The 27,441-nt window shown below is 46.4% G+C and overlaps 1 protein-coding gene across 1 annotated transcript; it reads left to right on the top strand.

Annotated features, from left to right (window-relative positions):
• The first annotated feature begins 8,447 nt into the window (after nt 1-8,447).
• LOC125542835 (uncharacterized) lies at nt 8,448-12,999 on the top strand. Its single transcript, XM_048706043.2, has 2 exons — nt 8,448-9,149; nt 12,385-12,999. Exons 1-2 carry the CDS (start codon nt 8,808-8,810, stop codon nt 12,541-12,543), a joined length of 501 nt encoding a protein of 166 aa, XP_048562000.1. The 5' UTR covers nt 8,448-8,807; the 3' UTR covers nt 12,544-12,999.
• The last annotated feature ends 14,442 nt before the right edge of the window (nt 13,000-27,441 follow it).

The raw sequence follows: 27,441 nt of genomic DNA, 5'->3' as shown, positions 1-27,441 counted from the left end.
GTTTTGTAACACAGTTATGGGCAACTGGCAGGAGCCATATGGTTGTCGCTTTATTTTATGAAATGCAATCGCCATGTAATTGCTTTACTTTATCACTAAGCGGTAGCGATAGTCGTGGAAGCAATAGTTGGTGAGACAACAATGATGCTTCGATGAAGAGCAAGATGTCAAGCCGGTGACGATGGTGATCATGACAGTGCTTTGGACATGGAGATCAAAAGGCACAAGATGATGATGGCCATATCATATCACTTATTTGATTGCATGTGATGCTTATCCTTTATGCATCTTATTTTGCTTAGTTTGGCGGTAGCACTATAAGATGATCTTTCACTAAATTTCAAGGTACAAGTGTTATCCCTGAGTATGCACCGTTGCTACAGTTCGTCGTGCTGAGACACCACGTGATGATCGGGTGTGATAAGCTCTACGTTCAGATACAACGGGTGCAAGCTAGTTTTGCACAAGCAGAATACTCGGGTTAAACTTGACGAGCCTAGCATATGCAGATATGGCCTCAGAACACTGAGACCGAAAGGTCGAGCGTGAATCATATAGTAGATATGATCAACATAGTGATGTTCACCATTGAAAACTACTCCATCTCACGTGATGATTGGACATGTTTTAGTTGATATGGATCACGTGATCACTTAGATGATTAGAGGGATGTCTATCTAAGTGGGAGTTCTTAACTAATATGATTAATTGAACTTTAATTTATCATGAACGTAGCACCTAATAGTATTTTTGCATGTCTATGTTGTTGTAGATAAATGGCATGTGTTGTTGCTCCGTTGAATTTTAATGCGTTCCTAGAGAAAGCTAAGTTGAAAGATGATGGTAACAATTACACGGACTGGGTCAGTAACTTGAGGGTTATCCTCATTGCTGCATAGAAGAATTACATCCTGGAAGCACCGCTAGGTGCCAAACCCACTGCAGGAACAACGCCAGATGTTATGAACACCTGGCAGAGCAAAGCTGATGACTACTCGATAGTTCAGTGTGCCATGCTTTACGGCTTAGAACCGGGACTTCAATGACGTTTTGAACGTCATGGAGCATATGAGATGTTCCAGGAGTTGAAGTTAATATTTCAAGCAAATGCCTGGATTGAGAGATATGAAGTCTCCAATAAGTTCTACAACTACAAAATGGAGGAGAATAGTTCTGTCAGTGAGCATATACTCAGAATGTCTGGGTACCACAATCACTTGACTCAGCTGGGAGTTAATCTTCCAATTGATAGTGTCATTGACAGAGTTCTTCAATCACTGCCACCAAGCTACAAGAGCTTTGTGATGAACTATAATATGCAAGGGATGGATAAGACGATTCCTGAGATCTTCGCAATGCTAAAGGTTGCGGAGGTAGAAATCAAGAAGGAGCATCAAGTGTTGATGGTCAACAAGACCACTAGTTTCAAGAAAAAGGGTAAAGGGGAGAAGGGGAACTATAAGAAGAACGACAAACAAGTTGCTGCTCAGTGAAGAAGCCCAAGTCTGGACCTAAGCCTCAGACTGAGTGCTTCTACTACAAAGGGACTGGTCATTGGAAGCGGAACTGCCCCAAGTATTTGGCGGAGAAGAAGGATGGCAAAGTGAAAGGTATATTTGATATACATGTTATTGATGTGTACCTTACTAATGCTCGCAGTAGCGCCTGGGCATTTGATACTGGTTCTATTGCTAATATTTGCAACTCGAAACAGGGGCTACGGATTAAGCGAAGATTGGCTAAGGACGAGGTGACGATGCGCGTAGGAAATGGTTCCAAAGTCAATGTGATCGTCGTCGGCACGCTACCTCTACATCTACCTTCGGGATTAGTTTTAGACCTGAGTAATTGTTATTTGGTGCCAGCGTTGAGCATGAACATTGTATCTGGATCTTGTTTGATGCGAGACGGTTATTCTTTAAATCAGAGAATAATGATTGTTCTGTTTATATGAATAATATCTTTTATGGTCATGCACCCTTGATGAGTGGTCTATTTTTACTAAATCTTGATAGTAGTGATACACATGTTCATAGTATTGAAGCCAAAAGATATAAGTTTAATAATGATAGTGCAACTTATTTGTGGCACTGTCGTTTAGGTCATATTGGTGTAAAGCGCATGAAGAAACTCCATTCTGATGGGCTTTTGGAATCACTTGATTATGAATCACTTGATGCTTGCGAACCATGCCTCATGGGCAAGATGACCAAGATTCTGTTCTTTGGAACAATGGAGCGAGCAATGGACTTGTTGGAAATAATACATACTGACGTATGCGGTCCGATGAGTGTTGATGCTCGCGGCTGGTATCGTTATTTTCTTACCTTCACAGATGATTTGAGCGGATATGGGTATATCTACTTGATTAAACATAAGTCTGTAACATTTGAAAAGTTCAAAGAATTTCAGAGTGAAGTGGAAAATCATCGTAACAAGAAAATAAAGTTTCTGTGATCTGATCGTGGAGGAGAATATTTGAGTTACAAGTTTGGTCTTCATTTGAAACAATGCGGAATAGTTTCGCAACTCACACCACCTGAAACACCAAAGCGTAATGGTGTGTCTGAACGTCGTAACCGCAAACGTCGTAACCGCACTTTATTAGATATAGTGCGATCTATGATGTCTCTTACTGATTTACCGCTATCGTTTTGGGGTTATGCTTTAGATACGGCTGCATTCACGTTAAATAGGGCACCATCGAAATCCGTTGATATGATGCCTTATGAACTGTGGTTTGGCAAGAAACCCAAGTTGTCGTTTTTTAAAGTTTGGGGCTGCGATGCTTATGCGAAAAAGCTTCAACCTGATAAGCTCGAACCCAAATCGGAGAAATGTGTCTTCATATGATACCCAAAAGAGACTATTGGGTACACCTTCTATCACAGATCCGAAGGCAAGATATTCGTTGCTAAGAATGGATCCTTTCTAGAGAAGGGGTTTCTCTCGAAAGAAGTGAGTGGGAGGAAAGTAGAACTTGATGAGGTAACTGTACCTGCTCCCTTATTGGAAAGTAGTTCATCACAGAAATCAGTTCGAGTAATTCCTACACCAGTAAGTGAGGAAGCTAATGATAATGATTATGAAACTTCTGATCAAGTTACTACCGAACCTCGTAGGTCAACCAGAGTAAGATCCGCACCAGAGTGGTACCGTAATCCTATTCCGGAAGTCATGTTACTTGACCATGACGAACCTACGAACTATGAGGAAGCGATGATGAGCCCAGATTCCGCAAAATGGCTTGAGGCCATGAAATATGAGATGGAATCCATGTATGAGAACAAAGTGTGGACTTTGGTTGACTTGCCCGATGAGCGGCAAGCCATAGAGAATAAATGGATCTTCAAGAAGAAGACTGACGATGACGGTAATATTACTGTCTACAAAGCTCGACTTGTTGCGAAAGGTTTTCGACAAGTTCAAGGAGTTGACTACGATGAGACCTTCTCACCCGTAGCGATGCTTAAGTCCGTCTGGATCATGTTAGCAATTGCCGCATTTTATGATTATGAAATTTGGCAAATGGATGTCAAAACTGCATTCCTTAATGGATATCTTAAAGAAGAGTTGTATATGATGCAACCAGAAGGTTTTGTCGATCCAAAAGGTGCTAACAAAGTGTGCAAGCTCCAGCGATCCATTTATGGACTGGTGCAAGCCTCTCGGAGTTGGAATATACGCTTTGATAGTGTGATCAAAGCATATGGTTTTATACATACTTTTGGAGAAGCCTGTATTTACAAGAAAGTGAGTGGGAGCTCTGTAGCATTTCTGATATTATATTTGGATGACATATTGATGATCGGAAATGATACTGAATTTCTGAATAGCATAAAAGGATACTTGAATAAGAATTTTTCAATGAAAGACCTCGGTGAAGCTACTTATATATTGGGCATCAAGATCTATAGAGATAGATCAAGACGCTTGATTGGACTTTCACAAAGCACATACCTTGATAAATTTTTGAAGAAGTTCAGAATGGATCAGGCAAAGAAAGGGTTCTTGCCTGTATTACAAGGTGTGAAGTTGAGTCAGACTCAATGCCCGACCACTGTAGAAGATAGAGAGAAAATGAAATGTGTTCCCTATGCTTCAGCCATAGGCTCTATCATGTATGCAATGTTGTGTACTAGACCTGATGTGTGCCTTGCTATTAGTTTAGCAGGGAGGTACCAAAGTAATCTAGGAGTGGATCACTGGATAGAGGTCAAGAACATCCTGAAATACCTAAAAAAGGACTAAGGATATGTTTCTCGTTTATGGAGGTGACAAAGAGCTCATCGTAAACAGTTACATCATTGCAAGCTTTGACACTGATCTAGATGACTCTAAGTCACAAACCGGATACATGTTTTTATTGAATGGTGGAGCTGTCAGTTGGTGCAGTTCCAAACAGAGCGTCGTGGCGGGATCTACGTGTGAAGCGGAGTACATAGCTGCTTCGGAAGCAGCAAATGAAGGAGTCTGGATGAAGGAGTTCATATCCGATCTAGGTGTCATACCTAGTGCATCGGGTCCAATGAAAATCTTTTGTGACAATACTGATGCAATTGCCTTGGCAAAGGAATCCAGATTTCACAAGAGAACCAAGCACATCAAGAGACGCTTCAATTCCATCCGCGATCAAGTCAAGGAGGGAGACATAGAGATTTGCAAGATACGTACGGATATGAATGTTGCAGACCCGTTGACTAAGCCTCTCTCACAAGCAAAACATGATCAGCACCAAGACTCCATGGGTGTTAGAATCATTACTGTGTAATCTAGATTATTGACTCTAGTGCAAGTGGGAGACTGAAGGAAATATGCCCTAGAGGCAATAATAAAGTTGTTATTTATATTTCCTTATATCATGACAAATGTTTATTATTCATGCTAGAATTGTGTTAACCGGAAACTTAATACATGTGTGAATACATAGACAAACAGAGTGTCACTAGTATGCCTCTACTAGACTAGCTCGTTAATCATAGTTGGTTAAGTTTCCTAGCCATGGACAAGAGTTGTCATTTGATGAACGGGATCACATCATTAGAGAATGATGTGATTGACTTGACCCATCCGTTAGCTTAGCACTATGATCGTTTAGTTTATTGCTATTACTTTCTCCATAACTTATACATGTTCCTATGACTATGAGATTATGTAACTCCCAAATACTGGAGGAACACCTTGTGAGCTATCAAATGTCGCAATGTAACTGGGTGATTATAAATATGCTCTACAGGTGTCACCGATGGTGTTTGTTGAGTTGGCATCGATCGAGATTAGGATTTGTCACTCCGTGTATCGAAGAGGTATCTCTGGGCCCTCTCGGTAATGCACATCACTATAAGACTTGCAAGCAATGTGACTAATGAGTTAGTTGCGGGATAATGCATTACGGAATGAGTAAAGATACTTGCCGGTAACGAGATTGAACAAGGTATTGAGATACCGACGATCGAATCTCGGGCAAGTAACATACCGATGACAAAGGGAACAACGTATGTTGTTATGCGGTTTGACCGATAAAGATCTTCGTTGAATATGTAGGAACCAATATGAGCATCCAGGTTCCGCTATTGGTTATTGACCGGAAGTGAGTCTCGGTCATGTCTACATAGTTCTCGAACCCGTAGGGTCCGCACACTTAACGTTCGATGACAATCGGTATTATGAGTTTATGTGTTTTGATGTACCGAAGGTAGTTTGGAGTCCTGGATGTGATCACGGACATGACAAGGAGTCTCGAAATGGTCAAGACATAAAGATCGATATATTGGAAGGCTATGTTTGGACACCGGAATGGTTCCGGATGAGTTCGGGCATTTTCCGGAGTACCGGGAGGTTACCGGAACCCCCCGTGGAGTCAATGGGCCTTAACGGGCCCTAGTGGAGAAAGAGGGTAGCAGGCATGTGGTAGGGCGCGCCCCCTAGGCCCAAACCAAATTGGTTTAGGGTTTGGGGGCCGGACCCCCTTTCCTTCTTCTCTCCTCCTCCTTCCTCCTTCTCCTAGTAGGAATAGGAAAGGGGGGGGCAAGCCTATTTGGAGTAGGATTGCCCCCCCCCCCTTGGGCGCGCCTCCTCCTAGGCCGGCCTTCTCCTCCGCCCCCTTATATATGGGGGAGGGGGCACCCCATAGACACACAAGCTGATTGTTTAGCCGTGTGCGGTGCCCCCTCCACAAAATTCCACCTCGGTCATATCGTTGTAGTGCTTAGGCGAAGCCCTGCGTCGGTAACTTCATCATCGTCGTCATGCTGACGAAACTCTCCCTCAGCCTCAGCTGGATCAAGAGTACGAGGGACGTTATCGAGCTGAACGTGTGCAGATCGCGGAGGTGCAGTGCGTTCGGTACTTGATCGGTTGGATCGCGAAGATGTTCGAATACATCAACTGCGTTTCATAACGCTTCCGCTTTCGGTCTACGAGGGTACGTAGACATACTCTTCCCCTCTCGTTGCTATGCATCTCCTAGGTAGATATTGCGTGATCGTAGGAAAATTTTGAAATACTGCATTCCCCAACATAAAGCACCCTATGAGTGTCTGCTATGGCAATTAACCCAACACCCTGGGTTATGTTGTCCAGCAGGTGGCTAAGAGCAGTCATCAGAGCATCCGGACTGAAGTTACCTTGCTCCATGACAATGTTGTACAGGTTAGGGTGGACGTCAACCGGCTTGCTCTCCCTGATGGTGGTTGCCACCTCCTTGGCAGTGTCAGTCATGGTGCTGACAATGCTCAGCTCCTCCATCAAGCCGCCCTCTTCCTCTCAAGTACAGGAACGTGATTAACACCCTCATCAGGACCATTAGGGACAACGATCTTTGACTCCTGGGCACCTGGATAGTCAAGCATAGGCGAACCGAGCGGCTCACTGGATCCCATGGCATGCTTACCGGTAGCCAGCCCAAAGGAGAAGATCGGATGCATCTGTGAGTAGTTCTAGACGGGAGTGTTGAGGAACTCTGCGTTGTGATTGGCTGTAGGTGTCATGATACCATTGTGTGCCGCTAAGGTATTTGAGCTTGGACACTTGGATCCATCTGGCTCTCCACTTCCTGAAGTGGTTGTAGACTTGGTTCGAGGTGACCTCTTGGCCACAAACCTCAAACACATGCTTGTCAACAGAGTTCAAATGCACCTCCTTGAAGTCCTTGTTAGTCATCACCCCCACTGGCTATAATCTCACACATCTTGTTAAGCACAAAGGTGAACAAGAACGGCTGACATTTCATCGAGTTTCCTCTCCCAACCATCTTTGCTTTTCCAGCCTTGATGGCTTCCTTGTGTGCAGCAACAACAACAGAATTAGGTACATCAAACACATATGCTAGAGGCCTAGCAGACCCCTCGAAGACATCTGAATCCGGAGGCACCTGCTCCTCGGTCATAGGCTAGGAGTCCTCAACATAGGACGGCGATAATTGGCTCCCGAACAAGACAATGAATCGACTAAACTCTTGCGTGCTCGTGTCCTACAAGCGTTAACATCAGGACTAGTGAAACACACTACACACAGATATTAAGAAAGACCAATACAAGTGAACAGTAAACATAGTACACATGGATCATAAAGTTCAACACACCACTTTATGACTGATCTTCAAGCTCATAGCATGCCATGGAGTTCAACACACTACCACACCTACATACTTGTAAACTTCTACACATGCTTTGATTCACAGCCTAGTAATACCATAATATCATCCTTGCCGACATGGAAAACAACATGAACATCATCAAAGCATACGAGCAACACCTAGCATGCTACCAATCCATCACCACTAGCTACCACTACATTGCATTCTCATATATTGACAATTTACAATGCTACTACATACTCATAAATCTACTCCTATCACATGCTCACAGATCTACCTAGAACGACTAAAGAGGAGGGATTGATCGAACTTACAGCCATTGGTGCAACCGGGTGGAGGTGCGGAACATGTCAGAGAAGAGAAGGGAAAACAAATCCCTGCCGACGTCTGCCGCCGACCGGAGAAGACGCGCCGCTTACCTGCTCGTCGGTTATGATCCGCGCGGGACGAAGAGCTCGAAGGAGTGATTGGACGGAGAGTCTGTGTTGTGATTCGAGGGTGGCTACACAGATTGATCGATTAGACAAGAGGTGACCCAATTCCTCCCACCATTTTTTCCGAAACGTGCGCGAGCACGCGTCATCCCCCCTGCTCGCATGAACTTGGCATCGCGTCCCCTCCCCTGCATATTGCCTGAGGTTGACTAAACAGAAACGGCCGATTCAGTCATTCCTAGCGAGTCTGTCTGAAATGCTTTAAGATTCGTGCTATACAGACCAAACAATGAACATAGTAGACAACCAAACAAACCAAGGTTGCATTGCACGGGTGTGATCCGACCTCGCACTGAATGGCTGGCATCAGATCCGGCCTCGTGCAAATCGCAACACCCCGCTTGATCTGTTGACTGCGCGGTGCTTGATGGAGGCTCTCGGGAGTGGCACCCGCACCTAGAGTAGATCAAAACCTCCTCGGGAGGGAGAAGAGAAGGGGCCCAAGCCTCGCCTCGTCTCGCACCACAAAAAGGATCGCGTGAACCGTACTCCGCTCCTCTCCTTCCTTCTTTCCTGGAGCTCTTTACTCCACTCTCACTACTCACTCGTGACTCGTGACTCGTGACACGCCACTCGATTCACAGGCACGAGAAGCCCAGCAGCAGCAGCAATGGCGCCGCACGCGTCGTGAGACGGACAGAGCCACAGCCTACAGAGGGCGGGCGGCGTTGGCGGTGGGGAGCGAGTAACCGGGCCAGTTTGCGCGCGCGTGCGCCATGGAGGGCGGCCCGGCGATGGCTCCGGCGGCCGCGTGGTGGCCAGGCGCGGGGGCGGGGGCGCAGGAGCAGGAGGAGATGCGGTGGCGGCAGCTGGACGGCGGCGTCAGCGCCGTCTCCTTCGGCTTCGTCGCCACGGCCATGCTCGTCTCCATGTTCCTCGCCATGGCCGTGCTCGAGCACTTCCTCCGCGCCCCGCCCATGGGCCCGCCGGAGCCCTCGCCGCCCCGTGGACCAAGAGGGATCCTCCTCCGCTTCCTCCGCAGCCGCCGCCGCGGTGGACCCCCAACCGCGGATCTCGAGGCCGCCAGGAAGCTCGACGCCGGATGCGCGTCCCCCGAGGTACCACACGGCACTGCCACTCCCGCACGCTCCGCCGCCGCCCCATTCCCCGTTCGCGCCCGCTTTTTCATGATTCCGTCGGTCGCCCTTTTCCCCTTTCCGCATCGCTTTTACTGCTCACCGTGCGTGTGTGTGTCACTGTGTCTGCGCACTTGAGACGGACCCAGATTGCGCATCATTTCGCCCCTCCCCCATCCCTCCACTCCACTCGACTCCGCCATGATGCAGCGGCCATGGCTAGGGCTAGGAGGGAGGCATCCGAGGAGGATGCAGCCCAAGCAGGAACGGACAACAGAAAGCTCTGCTGCCACCGCCCATTTCTTGCCTCCATTTTTACGGCGGCTCTGAAAGTATCTTAACATACACATCAAAGGAGCAAATTTTGATCCGCAGCGTCAGACCAGATCTTGCTGATGTGGTTCATCACTTCATCACAGCTCATCTTCGTCAGTAGTTCATGGCAGCGTATCCATCCATTACAGTGGAACTGATGTTACGTTCGTCCAAACTCGGAAACAACTCATTGATTATCTTGGTCGGGATGTGTCCTACTGCTAGCTCAACCCCACAAGTCTCTGTTAAGCCACAGCTCATTTAATTAGCCCGGTCGGGGTGTCCCACTGCTTCAACCCCACAAGTCTCTGTTAAGCCGTTAGCCACATCGATTTCTCCTGTCAGATTACCGATTACCCCTATCATCAGCTGCTGCTGTCTCAACAGTTAATCATTCGCCATTATTTGGGTCGCTTTGTGCTAAGTGGCCACATGGTGTTTGTTCAGGAAAGATGAGCTAGGGTAGATTGATTACGCGAGTGGATCTCTCTGATGTAGTACGTAATTCATTTCTATCCTTCTGTGTTCTGCCTTGTGGTTAAGTTCAGTTGGCACCTTCATATGGCTTATAGCAGCATTCTTGTCCATTTTGTATGGTGTGATATTTAGTAGTGGTAGAAGACAAGGGGGGTCGCTATTTAAGATCATGGGTTATGGAATTGCGAGGGGGATTTGGCAGACAGTGTGGAGCAGACAAGGCCCACCGCTGTCTGCACCTCACAGCAAGGTCTAAGTCACATTCTTGTTTGCAATGTTGATTTTCCATCCAAAACTCGTCAGCCACACCCTGCAGGTCCCAGATGGTGTGGTCACCATTGTTTGCTCACTGTGAAGTGTGGAACCTCCTGTTACTAAGATGGACCAGCAGCACAATTTACTTCGAGATGTAGTGCGCCCCATCATGGAAGTTAAGAGAGAGATCAGTTAATTAGACATGGGAGGAGCGTTGAAGTACAAAGCATAAATGGTGTCATTGTCTGAGAACTTGACTTAACCCTTAGAATTTGATGCTAGACTTCACACAAAAATAAGTGGTTGTCTCTTGCTCGCTAGCTGCACCGTACCATGAGCTGCTCGCAGCCATGCTCACACGGTTTGCCTCGGTGGTGCATGACTAAGCTCCTTTCGTGCTCCCGCTGGTCGGCATACCCCGCATAACCTTAGTTGTGCCGCCTGTTTGTTGTTCGCTGAGAGATTGATGGAGGCGTTAGGGGCTTCTGTAATCAAGAGGATGAGTGGTTTGACGTGCAGCGTGCTAAATGAATGAGCGGGCGATCAGTTATTGTTGTGAATTAAGGAGTGGTATGGACTGAAATAATTTGAGAATAAGTACAAAGTATCTTGCCGATCTGTAGTATAAACGCCTAATGTACCTAATAAATACGTGGGTATTTTGTGAACATAAAATAAAATTGGGTGTACACCTGTACTTCCATGACCTTTTGTGTCCTTGTGTCTAGCACCAGCTTCTGTTTCTGGTAGTAACCAAATGGTGGCCAAGAACAATCTTGTGTGCTATTCATGAGGAACTCTTCATGCATACTTTATAAGTTTGAAATATTGATTGGAAGATATTGTAAAAGAGAATGAGGTTGACTGAGCGCCGCCAAAATATAAAATTTAGTATTTTTCTGTAGTCTTTCTGAAATTTGCCAAATCACCTTTCCGCTATGATATAGAAAAACAAAATGATATATCACCTGTTGCAGACCCTGTATAGCTGTGTAACGTGCCAAGTAAAAGCCACCACATACATACAGATTCAATATTGGCAGTATTGAAGTGTCATATGAAAGCTTCTTCCATGTTTTCATAATGTGTTTGTCAAGAACAGCATCGGTTATTGAGCTTTGTTCACATTGTCTGCAAGGAAGGTTGTCATCCAGCTATTATGTATATAGTTCATTTCTTGATGACAAGTCATTCATGATCGTTACTGAATCTGGACCATCAGTCCCAGCTTCCATCCAAGTTCAGATAAATTTCAGTTCTTGCGTAGTAGGGGCTCCAGTTCCACCCAATTCCAGATTATCTTGTGATCAGCTCTTGCATTATTCAAGTTGCATACCATAGTGGGATCTGCTCGAGATGACCCTGGAACCAAGTGGCAAAGGTATCTTGATGGCTGGATGGCAGCCACAACTCAGGGGCTGGGGGCAGAAGACTGGAGAAGTATGTCATGTTTTTTCTGCTTAATCCAACCAAAAGATGTGCCAGCCCTTATATCAAAGATGCTTGCCCCTAATACAAGTAAACAAACTTATCTTATAAAGATAACTTGCTTACATGAATAACTGTGGAGTTGGGTGCTCCTCCAAGGACTTTATGGGTTCCAAATTTCACTCATTGCTGCTGACAATGATTTTATGGATTCCAAATTTCTCTTTCTTATATATTATGTTGGATGATGGAAATTCAAATGTTTTTGTTTTGTTTTTGTAACTTTTTACTTCAGTGATTAGGTTGTAGCTGTTGCTCTTGTACTGTGCATATGAGAATTCTCTGGACTTGGGTTTTCAGAATCAGTTAGTAACTCTAAAGCAATAGCAACATGCTAGAACAGACTTCTGGTAGACCTGGCATTGATAACTCAAACTCATCTTCTGTTCTCTTGTGCCATTTCTGGAACTTGTTTGCCTGAATATTGACATACAACAGGTGATTTATCATTATTTGTGTCAATTTTACACTGCTTGGGCTTATTCGCGTTGTTTATGTTGATATTCTGTTTTCTCTCTTTACCAGCACATTATTTTTTTGGAAATACAACTGATCATGAAATTATGACATCCCTATTCCTGACTGCACCAAGGCATCTCATGTTAGCATTGTCGCATTGGATGCTGTGAGTTCAGTACATACACATTGTTACTGACTACTTCGTTTATATGTGACTTTGCAGATGCCCGTGTATTCCAAAGGCGTATCCGTCCTGATGCCAGGACAGGACGTGCCGACGTTCATCGCGCACCCTGCGCCCGCGCCCTGCCCCCCAGAGCGGGTCCGATGGCCGTCGCACCAGCCCGCTCCTTTCGCCGGTTCCTCGTCGAATACGTGCTAGCATATGACCGCCGGACCGGAACACCGCTCTGCCCCACCATCCAAGGGAAGGAGCAAAGGAATGGCGGCGACGATCCACAGGGAGGGAGCACACCCCTGTTCTCTTCTGTGGCCATGCCACCGGTTCCCTGGTGGAACGGGGAGCGGTTCTCTCCATGCGTTGTACAGTTTGTTTAGATGTCTGTTGTGGAGCAAGTTCTGCTGGCTCCTGCTGCTGCCTGTATTATGGCGGGAGAGGAGCGGCTAGTCCAGTGGATCCATGGAATTGTTGCCGATCCCGCTTGCTCGGCTACTAGTGTTTAGATGCTTCCGTTGTCGTTTGTCATAGAGTCGTAGATGTGTGTCATGGATGGGTGTACACGTCTCGTGTAATTTCGCTGCATAAATGACTTGTAGCCTGTGGGACTTTCGCCCCCTGGGAGACTTGGGTTCTAGAGATTTTGAAATCTTCATTCTAGCTGTTCTTGCTAGGCAGGCATGGAGGATATTGGAAAGGGTGTGTCTAGAACTCGGTCGTTATTTTGCTACGAGCGGCACGGCTGGATGCTACAAACGGCGACAAAAAATGTTGTGGCAGTATGACAACAAATGCTACAAGCGTTCTAACTAAAATGCTACAACTGTCAGTGAAGGATGTTGCCATCGGTGATATCACGAAAGTTGTGGCTAGTCATTTTTCATTTTTCACTAGTGTATAAAATAAGGGCCTGTTTGATTTCAAATAAGTTATCAACTTATAAGTTGAAAAGTAAAAAAAGTGATTTATTTTGCTAAACATATCCAACTTATAAGTCATAAGTTGCTTCACCCCAACTTAAAACTGGTAAGTCACCCCTTTTTACGTGGGTCCCACCACCTTTACATAAAAAAACAAGGTGAAAAGGTGTGGTTAGGTGACTTATAAGTAAGGTGACAACCAAACAGGTGTGACTTATAAGTCACTGGTATTAAGTCACCTGACTTATTAGAACCAAACAGGCCCTAAGCAGGATGAAGGGGTACTTAGTGAAGGAGAATGGGTTGTTATGCGGTACTACCTCTGTCCAGGTTTATAGTTCACCTCGACCAGAACGCATGGACAACGCACACGATTTTCTAGCAAAGCAAAGCAACGCAAGCAGTTATTACATGCAACACTTTTGGTTTCCACCCCCTAATTCGACTCGCATGCGTGCATGCAGATGTAGTTTCGGGAAATCAGTAGTACTTTCTCTCTCCCATGAGCTGGTATGGACATCGTCATCCGATCAGCGAGCTCCCTCTCCCATGGATTGCCCTACATCTGTTTACTAAAGGTTGGGGATTGAGGAAATAACCACGCTTTGGGAGACGTATAGACCCGGGGGCGTTCGATTGAGGCAATGGCCTTGTAAACACGTACGCGTCTACACTGCCTAACGGGCCTGTAAACCATGACGAAGGTAGTACGTGTTTGGCCGTATCTGTGGACTTTGTAGGCAAGGGCGGAGGAAGGCATGGAGGCACTGACCTTCACCGGGAGAGGAGATGAGGAGGGCACGGAGGCACTGATCTTCACCGGGAGAGGAGATGAGGAGGGCATGGACCCGCGCCACTAGGGAGGGCAGCTTCATGCGCTATTTCCTGTCCCCTCTCACTTTTTTTCCTAGGAACAAAACGGGTAAGTGGAGGCGAGGGAGATAGCGATCCATAATTCATCATGATCAAAGTCGAGTGGGGACTGGGGAGGCTGCGAATTCGGGTTAAGGAAGGTGGAGTGAGGGAGCGGCCCGGTGAATATTTTCGCTATGATGCCGAGACTGAACACCGAGACCCGTCGAATTTGAAGCCTGTCCATGCTCCATGGGATCAAATAAAGTTGTGAATTTATCTTCGACGGTTTTGCATGTCATGAAATCGAGGATGATATCGTGAATTAAGAGCGAATCCCACATGTATAGTAGATTAACTCCATAGCAAGTATATTGTTGACTCATGAAGTTCAACTAAATGTCGATCGAAAATTGAACTCCGATTCCCGCCACGGTGAAACTCCAATACGCGCGCGTGGGTCAAAACCCGTCAGCTCCCCGCCCATCGTCTTTCCGCCACGTCAGCGATCCGCGCCAAGGCGCATCCGGGCCGTCCATCGCACCCCGCGGCAGACGGCCGATATCACATCGATCCGCGGCACCCATCCGTCCATCAATCAGAGCCCGCCTCCCTCCTCCTATAAACTCGCCACGCACTCGCCGGTCATCCACCACCATTCCTCCCACCTCCAATTTAATTTGTGATTTGTTTTCAATCCATGAATGTTTCAATTTCATATTTCTTTTTAGAATTCATGAACATTTTTCCTTATTAGCATTTTTTTCAAATATGTGATCTTTTATTTTTTGTATCCGTATTTTTTAAAGTTTTTTTGAAGGGCGATACTCTGCGCCGGCGCATCGGCCAAACGATTCGGCCGGTCCACCTAGGATCGTAGGATTCCTAGCGATGCCAATGATTGCTAGCCATCGGATATGCCTCCCCCGCTTTGTCCTTCTTCTTCAGCGAGCGCCGCACATCAGCTACAGGAGGCTGCAGCGCTATCGACCCCCGCCATAATCCCCCGCGAGGCGACCGAGTCCAAAGCACCACCGCACGCCGGGCTCGCCGACGTTCGCCGCCGCTCGCCGCCCTCACGCAATCTCCTCCCCCCGCTCAAAAATTGATCCATGGAGGCATGAATCCTCGCCGGTTCCAGCATGGAAAATCCTCATGCGCGCCACCAAATGCAGCTCCCGCCTCGTTGATGATTGTAGCTCCGTCATCATCCCCCGCTTGCAGCTCAGCTCCGCCGTCGTCCCCTTCCTGCAGCTCCGCCGCCGTCCCCTGCTTACAGCTTATCTCCGCAGTCGATGGACCAATGAAGACAACGAAGTAACTTGCAAAAAATCACTATATATGGTTCCAGCAATCAAATTTGCCGCTTGTAGCATTTCAAGTCGCTGGTTGAAACTCATTTTGCAATGGTCGAAGCATTCAGGCCACCTGATTCTAGCATATTACCCGCAGGTTCCACATCGCCGTCAAGGTCGCAGTACCATTGTGTTCGCTGTCTACCACCATCTTAGCAAACTCTGTTAGTAGCAAACTGACATCTCTGGTAGTAGCAAAACTCCGATACGGTTGCAGCAACAAAAATCCATCATCGACGTCGAGCAACGCCGCCGTGGATGGAAGTAGCAAAAATTGACTTCGGTTCCAGCAAAATCAAACATGGTTGTAGCAAAAATAATCGATCGGAAAAACACAGGGATGTAGCATCTCGTGAGAATGAATGTAGCAATCGTCAACACCCGTGGTAACAAAAAACTGACAAAAAGGTTGCATCAAGAAACACAGTCCTGGGTCTCGCATATCATGAAGATCGGATGTAGCAAGAATTCGACACATAGGCAGTAACAAAAAATCAAAACAGTTGTAGCAAAATCGTTCGCCGGTTCCAGCAAAAAACACCATGGGAGGAGATTTGGGGCGGGGGTAGGTGAAAGCAAAAACATGAGCCGGTTCCAGCAAAATCAAAACAAGGTTGTAGCTAGACAGGACGTTGGTGGTAGCAATTTTAATTGCCGGTTGTAGCATGTAACACAAAAATCCGCGCCGCTCGTCCTCGCCAAATGTTGCTTGAAGCAGCGCTGCCCGTCCTCGCCATCCATGGTCACCACGCTCATCTAGCCCCTCGTCTCCAGCAAACAAGGATGATGGTAGCAAAAAAGTTGGCTGAATCCAGCAAAAAAAGAACACGATAGTAGCAAATTAGGAAAAGATGAGCCCCGGTTCCAGCAAACAAAGGATGGTGGTAGCAAAAACTTGAATGGACCTAGCAAAAACAAAATACGGTGGAAGCAAATTTTGGAGCTCTTTCCAACAAAAACAATGATTCCAACAAAAAAATCATCGTCTCCGTTTGCCGGCCACCGGGCGCAGTCGCCATGGTCGGCAGGCCACCCGGCGCAGGTCCCAGGACGACGGATGACTGGTTCCAGCATGGTTCGTCGCCGGTTCCGGCACGCGGCGCGGTCGTGCAGTAGGAGCCCGCCGTTGATAAAAAAAAGCATCGGCGTCGGCCAGGTCGAGCATGCGACGATGTCCCCCCGTACAGCCTCGCCCAACCTCCCAAGCATGACGCCCTCGCATCTGGCTTGCTTCTCAGCTAGCGGCCATCGCTGGGATTAAAGGGGGAGTGTTGTTCGGCTCGACGGCGGCGAGAAGCTGGGCGCTGGGATATGGCAGCAGAGAAAGAGATGGGGAAAAATGAGTGGTACACGCGTGAGAGGATAAGGAAGGAAGATGCTTCAGCGGTGGGGTGGGGTGGGCCTGGCAGAACACGTGGCTTGCGTACGATCGCTGGATCGCACAAGAATCTCACGACGCACGCAAAACCGGCGGAGCGTTCGGCCGGTGCGCCGGGTATAAACACTTCCCTTTTTTGAACTTCATTTTCAAACATGTGAAACCTTTTCAAATCCATGAACATTTTCAAGTGTAGCATACATATTACAAATCCCCAAATTTTGTTTTTAGAAAAGTGAACGATCAATGGTCAACGATCGGTGGTCAACGGTCAAGGCGAGCTAATCAGCTGGCTGAAAGAAGAATGAAACAGGACGGGGCAACTAGCGGAACGAGGCGGGCGAGCAATGGAAGTGTTAATGGGCCTCAGCCTAGGACATCTTTTAGTGGGCGTTAAGAGCATCTCTAGTGGATCATCTATATGGACGTGTATAGCAAATATACACGATGCCTGGTAAAAAATGGCTCCCAGCGACTCGTGTAAAAGGGTGTGTAAATATCCACGCCCAGTCCACGATGGTACGAGGCGTGCAAATATACACGAGCAAGCCACACTCGTCAGCTGGCGAAAACAAGATGGCTGCTTCGTCCCGCGCCCGCCTGGAGGAAGAATCGGAGGAGCTCGCCCCCAGGTCGCCGTCGCCCAAGGTACAAATTCTTTCTCTTCGGCCTTGCTCATGAGCGGGAGGGCGGGGACGGGCGGGGTTGGGGGGGGGGGCGCACGGCCTGCAGCTAGATCTGGCGGCGGCGGGAGGTCGGCCGCGTGGGGAGGCGGCGCTAGCTGCGGGCGAGGCGGCGCTGTGCGAGCGGCGAGGGCGGGCGGCGGGGTGCGGGATGCACGGGCGGGCGGCGGGGTGCGGGCGGGCGGCGGGGTGCGGGCAGGCGGCGGGGTGCGGGATGCGGGGTGCGGGATGCGGGCGGGGTGCGGGATGCGGGAGAGGTAGGAGGTGACGGGTGTTGGGGAACGTAGCATAAATTCAAAATTTTCCTACGTGTCACAAAGATCGATCTATGGAGTCATCTAGCAACGAGGGAGGAGTGGATCTACATACCCTTGTAGATCGCGCGCGGAAGCGTTCAAGAGAACGGGGTTGATGGAGTCGTACTCGTCGTGATCCAAATCACCGATGATCCTAGCGCCGAACGGACGGCACCTCCGCGTTCAACACACGTACGGAGCAGCAACGTCTCCTCCTTCTTGATCCAGCAAGGGGGGAGTAGAGGTTGATGGAGATCCAGCAGCACAACGGCGTGGTGGTGGAAATAGCGGGATTCCAACAGGGCTTCGCTAAGCGCTGCGGGAGGAGGAAGATGTGTCACGGAAGGGAGAGGGAGGCGCCAGGCCTTAGGTATGGTTGCCCTCCCTTCCCCCCACTATATATAGGGCCAAGGGAGAGGGGGAGGGCGCAGCATTGCCCCTTCCTCCAAGGAAGGGTGCGGCCAAGGGGGGGAGGAGTCCATCCTCCCCAAGGCATCTCGGAGGTGCCTTCCCCCTTTAGGACTCTCCCCTCCTCTTGTCCCTTTGGCGCATGGGCCTCTAGGGGCTGGTGCCCTTGGCCCATATAGGCCAAGGCGCACCCCCTACAGCCCATGTGGCACCCGGGGGCAGGTGGCCCCACCCGATGGACCCCCGGAACCCTTCCGGTGGTCCCGGTACAATACCGATAATGCGCGAAACTTTTCCGGCGACCAAAACAAGACTTCCCATATATAAATCTTTACCTCCGGACCATTCCGGAACTCCCCGTGACGTCCGGGATCTCATCCGGGACTCCGAACAACTTTCGGGTTACCGCATACTAATATCTCTATAACCCTAGCGTCACCGAACCTTAAGTGTGTAGACCCTACGGGTTCGGGAGACATGCAGACATGACCGAGATGACTCTCCGGTCAATAACCAACAGCAGGATCTGGATACCCATGTTGGCTCCCACATGTTCCACGATGATTTCATCGGATGAACCACGATGTCAAGGACTTAATCAATCCCGTATACAATTCCCTTTGTCTAGCGGTACGATACTTGCCCGAGATTCGATCGTCGGTATCCCGATACCTTGTTCAATCTCGTTACCGGCAAGTCTCTTTACTCGTTTCGTAACACATCATCCTGTGATCAACTCCTTGATCACATTGTGCACATTATGATGATGTCCTACCGAGTGGGCCCAGAGATACCTCTCCGTTTACACGGAGTGACAAATCCAAGTCTCGATTCGTGCCAACCCAACAGACACTTTCGGAGATACCTGTAGTGTACCTTTATAGCCACCCAGTTACGTTGTGACGTTTGGCACACCCAAAGCACTCCTACGGTATCCGGGAGTTGCACAATCTCATGTTCTAAGAAAATGATACTTGACATTAGAAAAGCTTTAGCATACGAACTACATGATCTTGTGCTAGGCTTAGGATTGGGTCTTTGTCCATCACATCATTCTCCTAATGATGTGATCCTGTTATCAATGACATCCAATGTCCATGGTCAGGAAACCGTAACCATCTATTGATCAACGAGCTAGTCAACTAGAGGCTTACTAGGGACATGGTGTTGTCTATGTATCCACACATGTATCTGAGTTTCCTATCAATACAATTCTAGCATGGATAATAAACGATTATCATGAACAAGGAATAATAACTAATTTATTATTGCCTCTAGGGCATATTTCCAATAGTCTCCCACTTGCACTAGAGTCAATAATCCAGTTCACATCGATATGTGATTAACACTGAAGGTCACATCCCCATGTGACTAACACCCAAGAGTTTACTAGAGTCAATAATCTAGTTCACATTACCATGTGATTAACATTCGATGAGTTCTGGGTTAGAACATGTTATGCTTGTGAGAGATGTTATAGTCAACGGGTCTGAATCTTTCAGATCCACATGTACTTCGCAAATCTCTATGTCATTTTGTAGATGCAGCTACTACGCTATATTTGGAGCCATTTCAAATAACTGTTCTACTTGGAGCTATTCTAAATTGTTGCTCCATTATACGTATCCGGTATCTCTACTCAGAGCTATCCGGATAGGTGTTAAGCTTGCATCGACGTAACTCTTTACGTCAAACTCTTTATCACCTCCATAACCGAGAAACATATCCTTATTCCTCTAAGGATAATTTAGACCGCTATCTGGTGATCTACTCCTAGATTACCTTTGTACCCTCTTGCCAGATATGTGGCAAGGCACACATCAGGTGCGGTACTCAGCATGGCATACTGTATAGAGCCTATGACAAAACAATAGGGGACGAACTTCGTCCTTCCTCTTTCTTCTGCCATGGTCGAGCTTTAAGTCTTAACTTCATACCTTACAACTCAGGCAAGAACTCCTTCTTTGACTGGTCCATCTTGAACACCTTCAAGATCATGTCAAGGTATGTGCTCATTTGAAAGTACCATTAAGAATTTTGATCTATCCTTATAGATCTTGATGCTCAATGTTCAAGTAGCTTAATCCAGGCTTTTCATTGAAAAATACTTTCCAAATAACCCTATATGCTTTCCAGAAATTCTACGTCATTTCTGATCAACAATATGTCAACATATATTTATCAGAAATTCTATAGTGCTCCCACTCACTTCTTTGGAAATACAAGTTTCTCATAAACTTTGTATACACCCAAAACTTTGATCATCTCATCAAAGCATACATTCCAACTCCAAGATGCTTACTCCAGTCCTCAGAAGGATTGTTGGAGCTTTGCATACTTATTATCATCTTTCAGGATTGACAAAACCTTCCGGTTGTATCACATACAACCTTTCCTCAAGAAAAACGTCGAGGAAACAATGTTTTGATATCCTATCTGCAAGATTTCATAAATAATGTAGTAATCGCTAATATAATTCCAACAGACTCTTAGCATCGCTACGAGTGAGAAAGTCTCATCGTAGTCAACTCCTTGAACTTGTCAGAAAACATCTTAACGACAAGTCGAGCTTTCTTAATGGTGACATTTACCATCATTGTCCGTCTTCCTTTTAAAATCCATCTATACTCAACAGCCTCACGACCATCGAGCTGTTGTGTTAAAGTCTACACTTTGTTTCCATACATGGATCCTCTCTCGGATTTTATGGCCTCGAGCCATTTATCGGAATCCAGGCCCACCATCGCTTCTTCATAGCTTGTAGGTTCATTGTTGTCTAGCAACATGACTTCCAAGACAGGATTACGTACCACTCTGAAGTAGTACTCATCCTTGTCATCCCACGAGGTTTGGTAGTGACTTGATCTGAAGTTTCATGATCACTATCATAAGCTTCCACTTCAATTGGTGTAGGTGCCACAGGAACAACTTCCTGTGCCCTGCCACACACTAGTTGAAGAGACGGTTCAATAACCTCATCAAGTCTCCACCATCCTCCCACTCAATTCTTTCGAGAGAAACTTTTCCTCGAGAAAGGACCCGATTCTAGAAACAATCCCTTATTGCTTTCGGATCTGAGACAGGAGGTATACCCAACTGTTTTGGGTGTCCTATGAAGATGCATTTATCCGCTTTGAGTTCGAGCTTATCAGCCTGAAACTTTTTCACATAAGCGTCGCAGCCCCAAACTTCTAAGAAATGACAGCTTAGGTTTCTCTAAACCATAGTTCATATGGTGTCATCTCATCGGAATTACGTGGTGCCCTATTTAAAGTGAATGTGGTTGTCTTTAATGCCTAACCCATAAACTATCGTGGTAATTCGATAAGAGACATCATGGTATGCATCATATCCAATAGGGTGCAGTTATGATGTTCGGACACACCATCACACTATGGTGTTCCAGGCTGTATTAGTTGTGAAACAATTTCCACAATGTCTTAATTCTGTGCCAAACTCGTAATTCAGATATTCATCTCTATGATCATATCATAGATATTTTATCCTCTTGTCACGACGATCTTTCAACTTCACCCTGAAATTACTTGAACCTTTCAATAATTCAGACTCGTGATTCATCAAGTAAATATACTCAACATCTACTCAAATCATCTGTGAAGTAAGAACATAACGATATCCACTACATGCCTCAGCACTCATTGGATTGCACACATCAAAATGTATTACTTCCAACAAGTTGCTTTCTAGTTCCATTTTACTGAAAAACGAGGCTTTCAGTCATCTTGCCCATGTGGTATGATTTGCATGTCTCAAGTGATTCAAAATCAAGTGAGTCCAAACGGTCCATTTGCATGGAGTTTCTTCATGCATATACACCAATAGACATGGTTCGCATGTCTCAAACCTTCCAAAACAAGTGAGCCCAAAGATCCATCAACATGGAGCTTCTTCATGCGTTTTATACCGATATGACTTACGTGGCAGTGCCACAAGTAGGTGGTACTATCATTACTATCTTTTGGCATGAACATGTGTATCACTACGATCGAGATTCAATAAACCATTCATTTCAGGTGTAAGACCATTGAAGGTATTATTCAAATAAACAAAGTAACCATTATTCTCTTTAAATGAATAACCGTATTGTGATAGACATAATCCAATCATGTCTATGCTCAACGCAAACACCAATCTCGATGGTAGAGGGAGCGTACGATATTTGATCAACCTTGGAAATACTTTCAACACATATCGTCATCTCACCTTTAGCTAGTCTCCGTTTATTCCGTAGCTTTTATTTCGAGTTACTAACACTTAGCAACCGAACCGGTATCTAATACCCTAGTGCTACTAGGAGTACTAGTAAAGTACACATTAACATAATACATCCAATATACTTCTATCGACCTTGCCAGCCTTCTTATCTACCAAGTATCTAGGGTAATTCTGCTCCAGTGGCTGTTCCCTTTATTACAGAAGCACTTAGTCTCGGGTTTGGGTTCAACCTTGGGTTTCTTCACTAGAGCAGCAGCTGATTTGCTGTTTCATGAAGCATCCCTTTTTGCCCTTGCCCTTCTTGAAACTAGTGGTTTCACCAACCATCAACAATTGATGCTCCTTCTTGATCTCTACTTTTGTGGTGTCAAACATCGCGAATATCTCAAGGATCATCATACATGTCCCTGATATATTATAGTTCATCACGAAGCTCAAGCAGCTTGGTGGTAATGACTTCGAAGAACCATCACTATTTCATCTGGAAGATCAACTCCCACTCGATTCAAGCGATTGTTGTACTCAGACAATCTGAGCACAAGTTCAACAATTGAGCTTTTCTCCCTTAGTTTGCAGGCTAAGAAAATCGTCGGAGGTCTTATACCTCTTGACGTGGGCACGAGCCTGAAATCCCAATTTCAGCCCTCGAAACATCTCATATGTTTCGCGACGTTTCAAAACGTCTTCGGTGCCTCAACTCTAAGCCGTTTAACTGAACTATCACGTAGTTATCAAAATGTGTATGTCAGATGTTCGCAACATCCATAGACAACGTTCGAGGTTCAGCACACTGAGCGTTGCATTAAGGACATAAGCCTTCTAAGAAGCAATCAGGACAATCCTCAGTTTACGGACCTAGTCCGCATAATTGCTACTATCAACTTTCAACTAATTTTTTCTCTAGGAACATATCTAAACAGTAGAACTAAAGCGCGAGCTACGACATAATTTGCAAAATCCTTTTTGACTATGTTCAGTATAAACAAGTTCATCTTATGAACTCCCACTCAGATAGACATCCCTCTTCTAGTCATCTAAGTATAACATGATCCGAGTCAACTAGGCCGTGTCCGATCATCACGTGAGACGGACTAGTCAACGTCGGTGAACATCTTCATGTTGATCGTATCTTCTATACGACTCATGCTCGACCTTTTGGTCTTCTGTGTTCCGAGGCCATGTCTATACACATGCTAGGCTCGTCAAGTCAACCTAAGTGTTTGCATGTGTAAATCTGTCTTACACCCGTTGTATGTGAACGTTTTGAATCAAACACCTGATCATCACGTGGTGCATTGAAACAACGAACTGTCGCAACGGTGGACAGTTAGGGGGAACACTTTCTTGAAATTATTATGAGGGATCATCTTATTTACTACCGTCGTTCTAAGTAAACAATATGCAAAACATGATAAACATCAAATGCAATCAAATAATAATAGTGACATGATATGGCCAATATCACATAGCTCCTTTGATCTCCATCTTAGGGCTCCATGATCATCTTGTCACCGGCTTGACACCATGATCTCCATCATCATGATCCCCATCATCGTGTCTCCATGAAGTTGCTCGCCAACTATTACTTCTACTACTATGGCTAACGCGTTTAGCAATAAAGTAAAGTAATTTACATGGCGTTTCTCAATGACACGCAGGTCATACAAAAAATAAAGACAACTCCTATGGCTCCTGCCGGTTGTCATACTCATCGACATGCAAGTCGTGATTCCTATTACAATAGCATGAACATCTCATACATCACATATAGATCATTCATCATTCATCACAACTTTGGCCATATCATATCACAAAGCACTTGCTACAAAAACAAGTTAGACGTCCTCTAATTGTTGTTGCATGTTTTACGTGGTTGAAGTAGGGTTCTAGCAAGAACGTTTTCTTACCTACGTGAAACCACAACGTGATTTGTCAACTTCTATTTACCCTTCATAAGGACCCTTTTCATCGAATCCGCTCCAACTAAAGTAGGAGAGACAGACACCCGCCAGCCACCTTATGCAACTAGTGCATGTTAGTCGGTGGAACCGGTCTCACGTAAGTGTACGTGTAAGGTTGGTCCGGGCCGCTTCATCCCACAATACCGTTGAAGCAAGATAAGACTAGTAACGGCAAGAAAGTTGACAACATCTACGCCCACAACTAATTGTGTTCTACTCGCGCAAGAAGAACTACGCATAGACCTAGCTCATGATGCCACTGTTGGGGAACGTTGCAGAAAACAAAAATTTTCCTACGGTTTCACCAAGATCCATCTAGGAGTTCATCTAGCAACGAGTGATTAGATGCATCTACGTACCTTGTAGATCGCGAGCGGAAGCGTTCAAAGAATGGGGATGAGGTAGTAGAACACGACGTGATCCAAATCACCGGAGATCCTAGCACCGAACGGACGGCACCTCCGCGTTCAACACACATACGGTCAACATAACGTCTCCTTCTTCTTGATCCAACAAGAGGGAAGGAGAGGTTGAGGAAGATGGCTCCAGCAGCAGCACGACGGCGTGGTGATGGTGAAGCTGCAGTACTCCGTCAGGGCTTCGCCAAGCACTATGGAGGAGGAGGAGGTGTTGGAGAGGGAGAAGGAGGCAACCAAAGGCATGGATGAAGAGCCCTCCTTCCCCCACTATATATAGGAGGGCCTAGGGGGGGCGCCGGCCCTAGGAGATCCAATCTCCTAGGGGGGTGCGACCAAGGGGAAGGAATCCTTCCTCCCCAAGGCACCTAGGAGGTGCCTTCCCCTCCTAGGACTCTTCCTCCTTGAAACCCTAGGCGCATGGGCCTCTTGGGGCAGGTGCCCTTGGCCCATGTAGGCCAAGGCGCACCCCCTACAGCCCATGTGGCCCCCCGGGACAGGTGGCCCCACCCGGTGGACCCCCGAGACCCTTCTGGTGGTCCCGGTACAATACCGATGACCCCGAAACTTGTCCCGATGGCCGAAACAGGACTTCCCATATATAAATCTTTACCTCCGGACCATTCCGGAACTCCTCGTGACGTCCGAGATCTCATCCGGGACTTCGAACAACATTCGGGTTACTGCATATACATATCCCTACAACCCTAGCGTCACCGAACCTTAAGTGTGAAGACCCTACGGGTTCGGGAGACATGTAGACATGACCGAGATCGCTCTCCGGTCAATAACCAACAGCGGGATCTGGATACCCATGTTGGCTCCCACATGCTCCTCGATGATCTCATCAGATGAACCACGATGTCGAGGATTCAAGCAACCCCGTATACAATTCCCTTTGTCAATCGATATGTTACTTGCCCGAGATTCGATCGTCGGTATCCCAATACCTCGTTCAATCTCGTTACCGGCAAGTCACTTTACTCGTGCCGTAATGCATGATCCCGTGACCAGACACTTGGTCACTTTGAGCTCATTATGATGATGCATTACCGAGTGGGCCCAGTGATACCTCTCCGTCATACGGAGTGACAAATCCCAGTCTTGATCCATGTCAACCCAACAGACACTTTCGGAGATACCCGTAGTATACCTTTATAGTCACCCAGTTATGTTGTGACGTTTGGCACACCCAAAGCACTCCTACGGTATCCGGGAGTTACACGATCTCATGGTCTAAGGAAAAGATACTTTGACATTGGAAAACTCTAGCAAACGAACTATACGATCTTATGCTATGTTTAGGATTGGGTCTTGTCCATCACATCATTCTCCTAATGATGTGATCTCGTTATCAATGACATCCAATGTCCATAGTCAGGAAATCATGACTATCTATTGATCAACGAGCTAGTCAACTAGAGGCTTACTAGGGACATGTTGGTGTCTATTATTCACACATGTATTACGATTTCCGGATAACACAATTATAGCATGAATAAAGACAATTATCATGAACAAGGAAATATAATAATAATGCTTTTATTATTGCCTCTAGGGCATATTTCCAACAGTCTCCCACTTGCACTAGAGTCAATAATCTAGTTACATTGTGATGAATCGAACACCCATGGAATTCTGGTGTTGATCATGTTTTGCTCTAGGGAGAGGTTTAGTCAACGGATCCGCTACATTCAGGTCCGTATGTACTTTACAAATCTCTATGTCTCCATCTTGAACATTTTCATGAATGGAGTTGAAGCGACGCTTGATGTGCCTTGTCTTCTTGTGAAACCTGGGCTCCTTGGCAAGTGCAATAGCTCCAGTGTTGTCACAAAAGAGTTTGATTGGCCCCGACGCATTGGGTATGACTCCTAGGTCGGTGATGAACTCCTTCACCCATATTGCTTCATGTGCTGCCTCCGAGGCTGCCATGTACTCCGCTTCACATGTAGATCCCGCCACGACGCTCTGCTTGCAACTGCACCAGCTTACTGCCCCACCATTCAAAATATACACGTATCCGGTTTGTGACTTAGAGTCATCCAGATCTGTGTCGAAGCTAGCATCGACGTAACCCTTTACGACGAGCTCTTCGTCACCTCCATAAACGAGAAACATTTCCTTAGTCCTTTTCAGGTACTTCAGGATATTCTTGACCGCTGTCCAGTGTTCCTTGCCGGGATTACTTTGGTACCTTCCTACCAAACTTACGGCAAGGTTTACATCAGGTCTGGTACACAGCATGGCATACATAATAGAACCTATGGCTGAGGCATAGGGGATGACACTCATCTCTTCTATATCTTCTGCCGTGGTCGGACATTGAGCTGAGCTCAATTTCACACCTTGTAACACAGGCAAGAACCCCTTCTTAGATTGATCCATATTGAACTTCTTCAATATCTTATCAAGGTATGTGCTTTGTGAAAGACCTATGAGGCGTCTTGATCTATCTCTATAGATCTTGATGCCTAATATATAAGCAGCTTCTCCAAGGTCCTTCATTGAAAAACTCTTATTCAAATAGGCCTTGATGCTGTCCAAGAGTTCTATATCATTTCCCATCAAAAGTGTGTCATCTACATATAGTATGA

This window comes from Triticum urartu, chromosome 3A (genome assembly GCF_056163025.1).
Source record: "Triticum urartu cultivar PI428250 chromosome 3A, HENAU_Tu73, whole genome shotgun sequence".
NCBI lineage: Eukaryota > Viridiplantae > Streptophyta > Magnoliopsida > Poales > Poaceae > Triticum > Triticum urartu.
This window is presented reverse-complemented; position numbering and strand designations above follow the sequence as displayed.

Bases quoted from the DNA above. Each gene is read 5' to 3' on its own strand.
- LOC125542835 (XM_048706043.2), top strand. From the start codon at position 8,808: ATGGAGGGCGGCCCGGCGATGGCTCCGGCGGCCGCGTGGTGGCCAGGC. The intron at 9,150-12,384 runs GTACCACACGGC...GTGACTTTGCAG, and splicing joins CCGGATGCGCGTCCCCCGAG to ATGCCCGTGTATTCCAAAGG.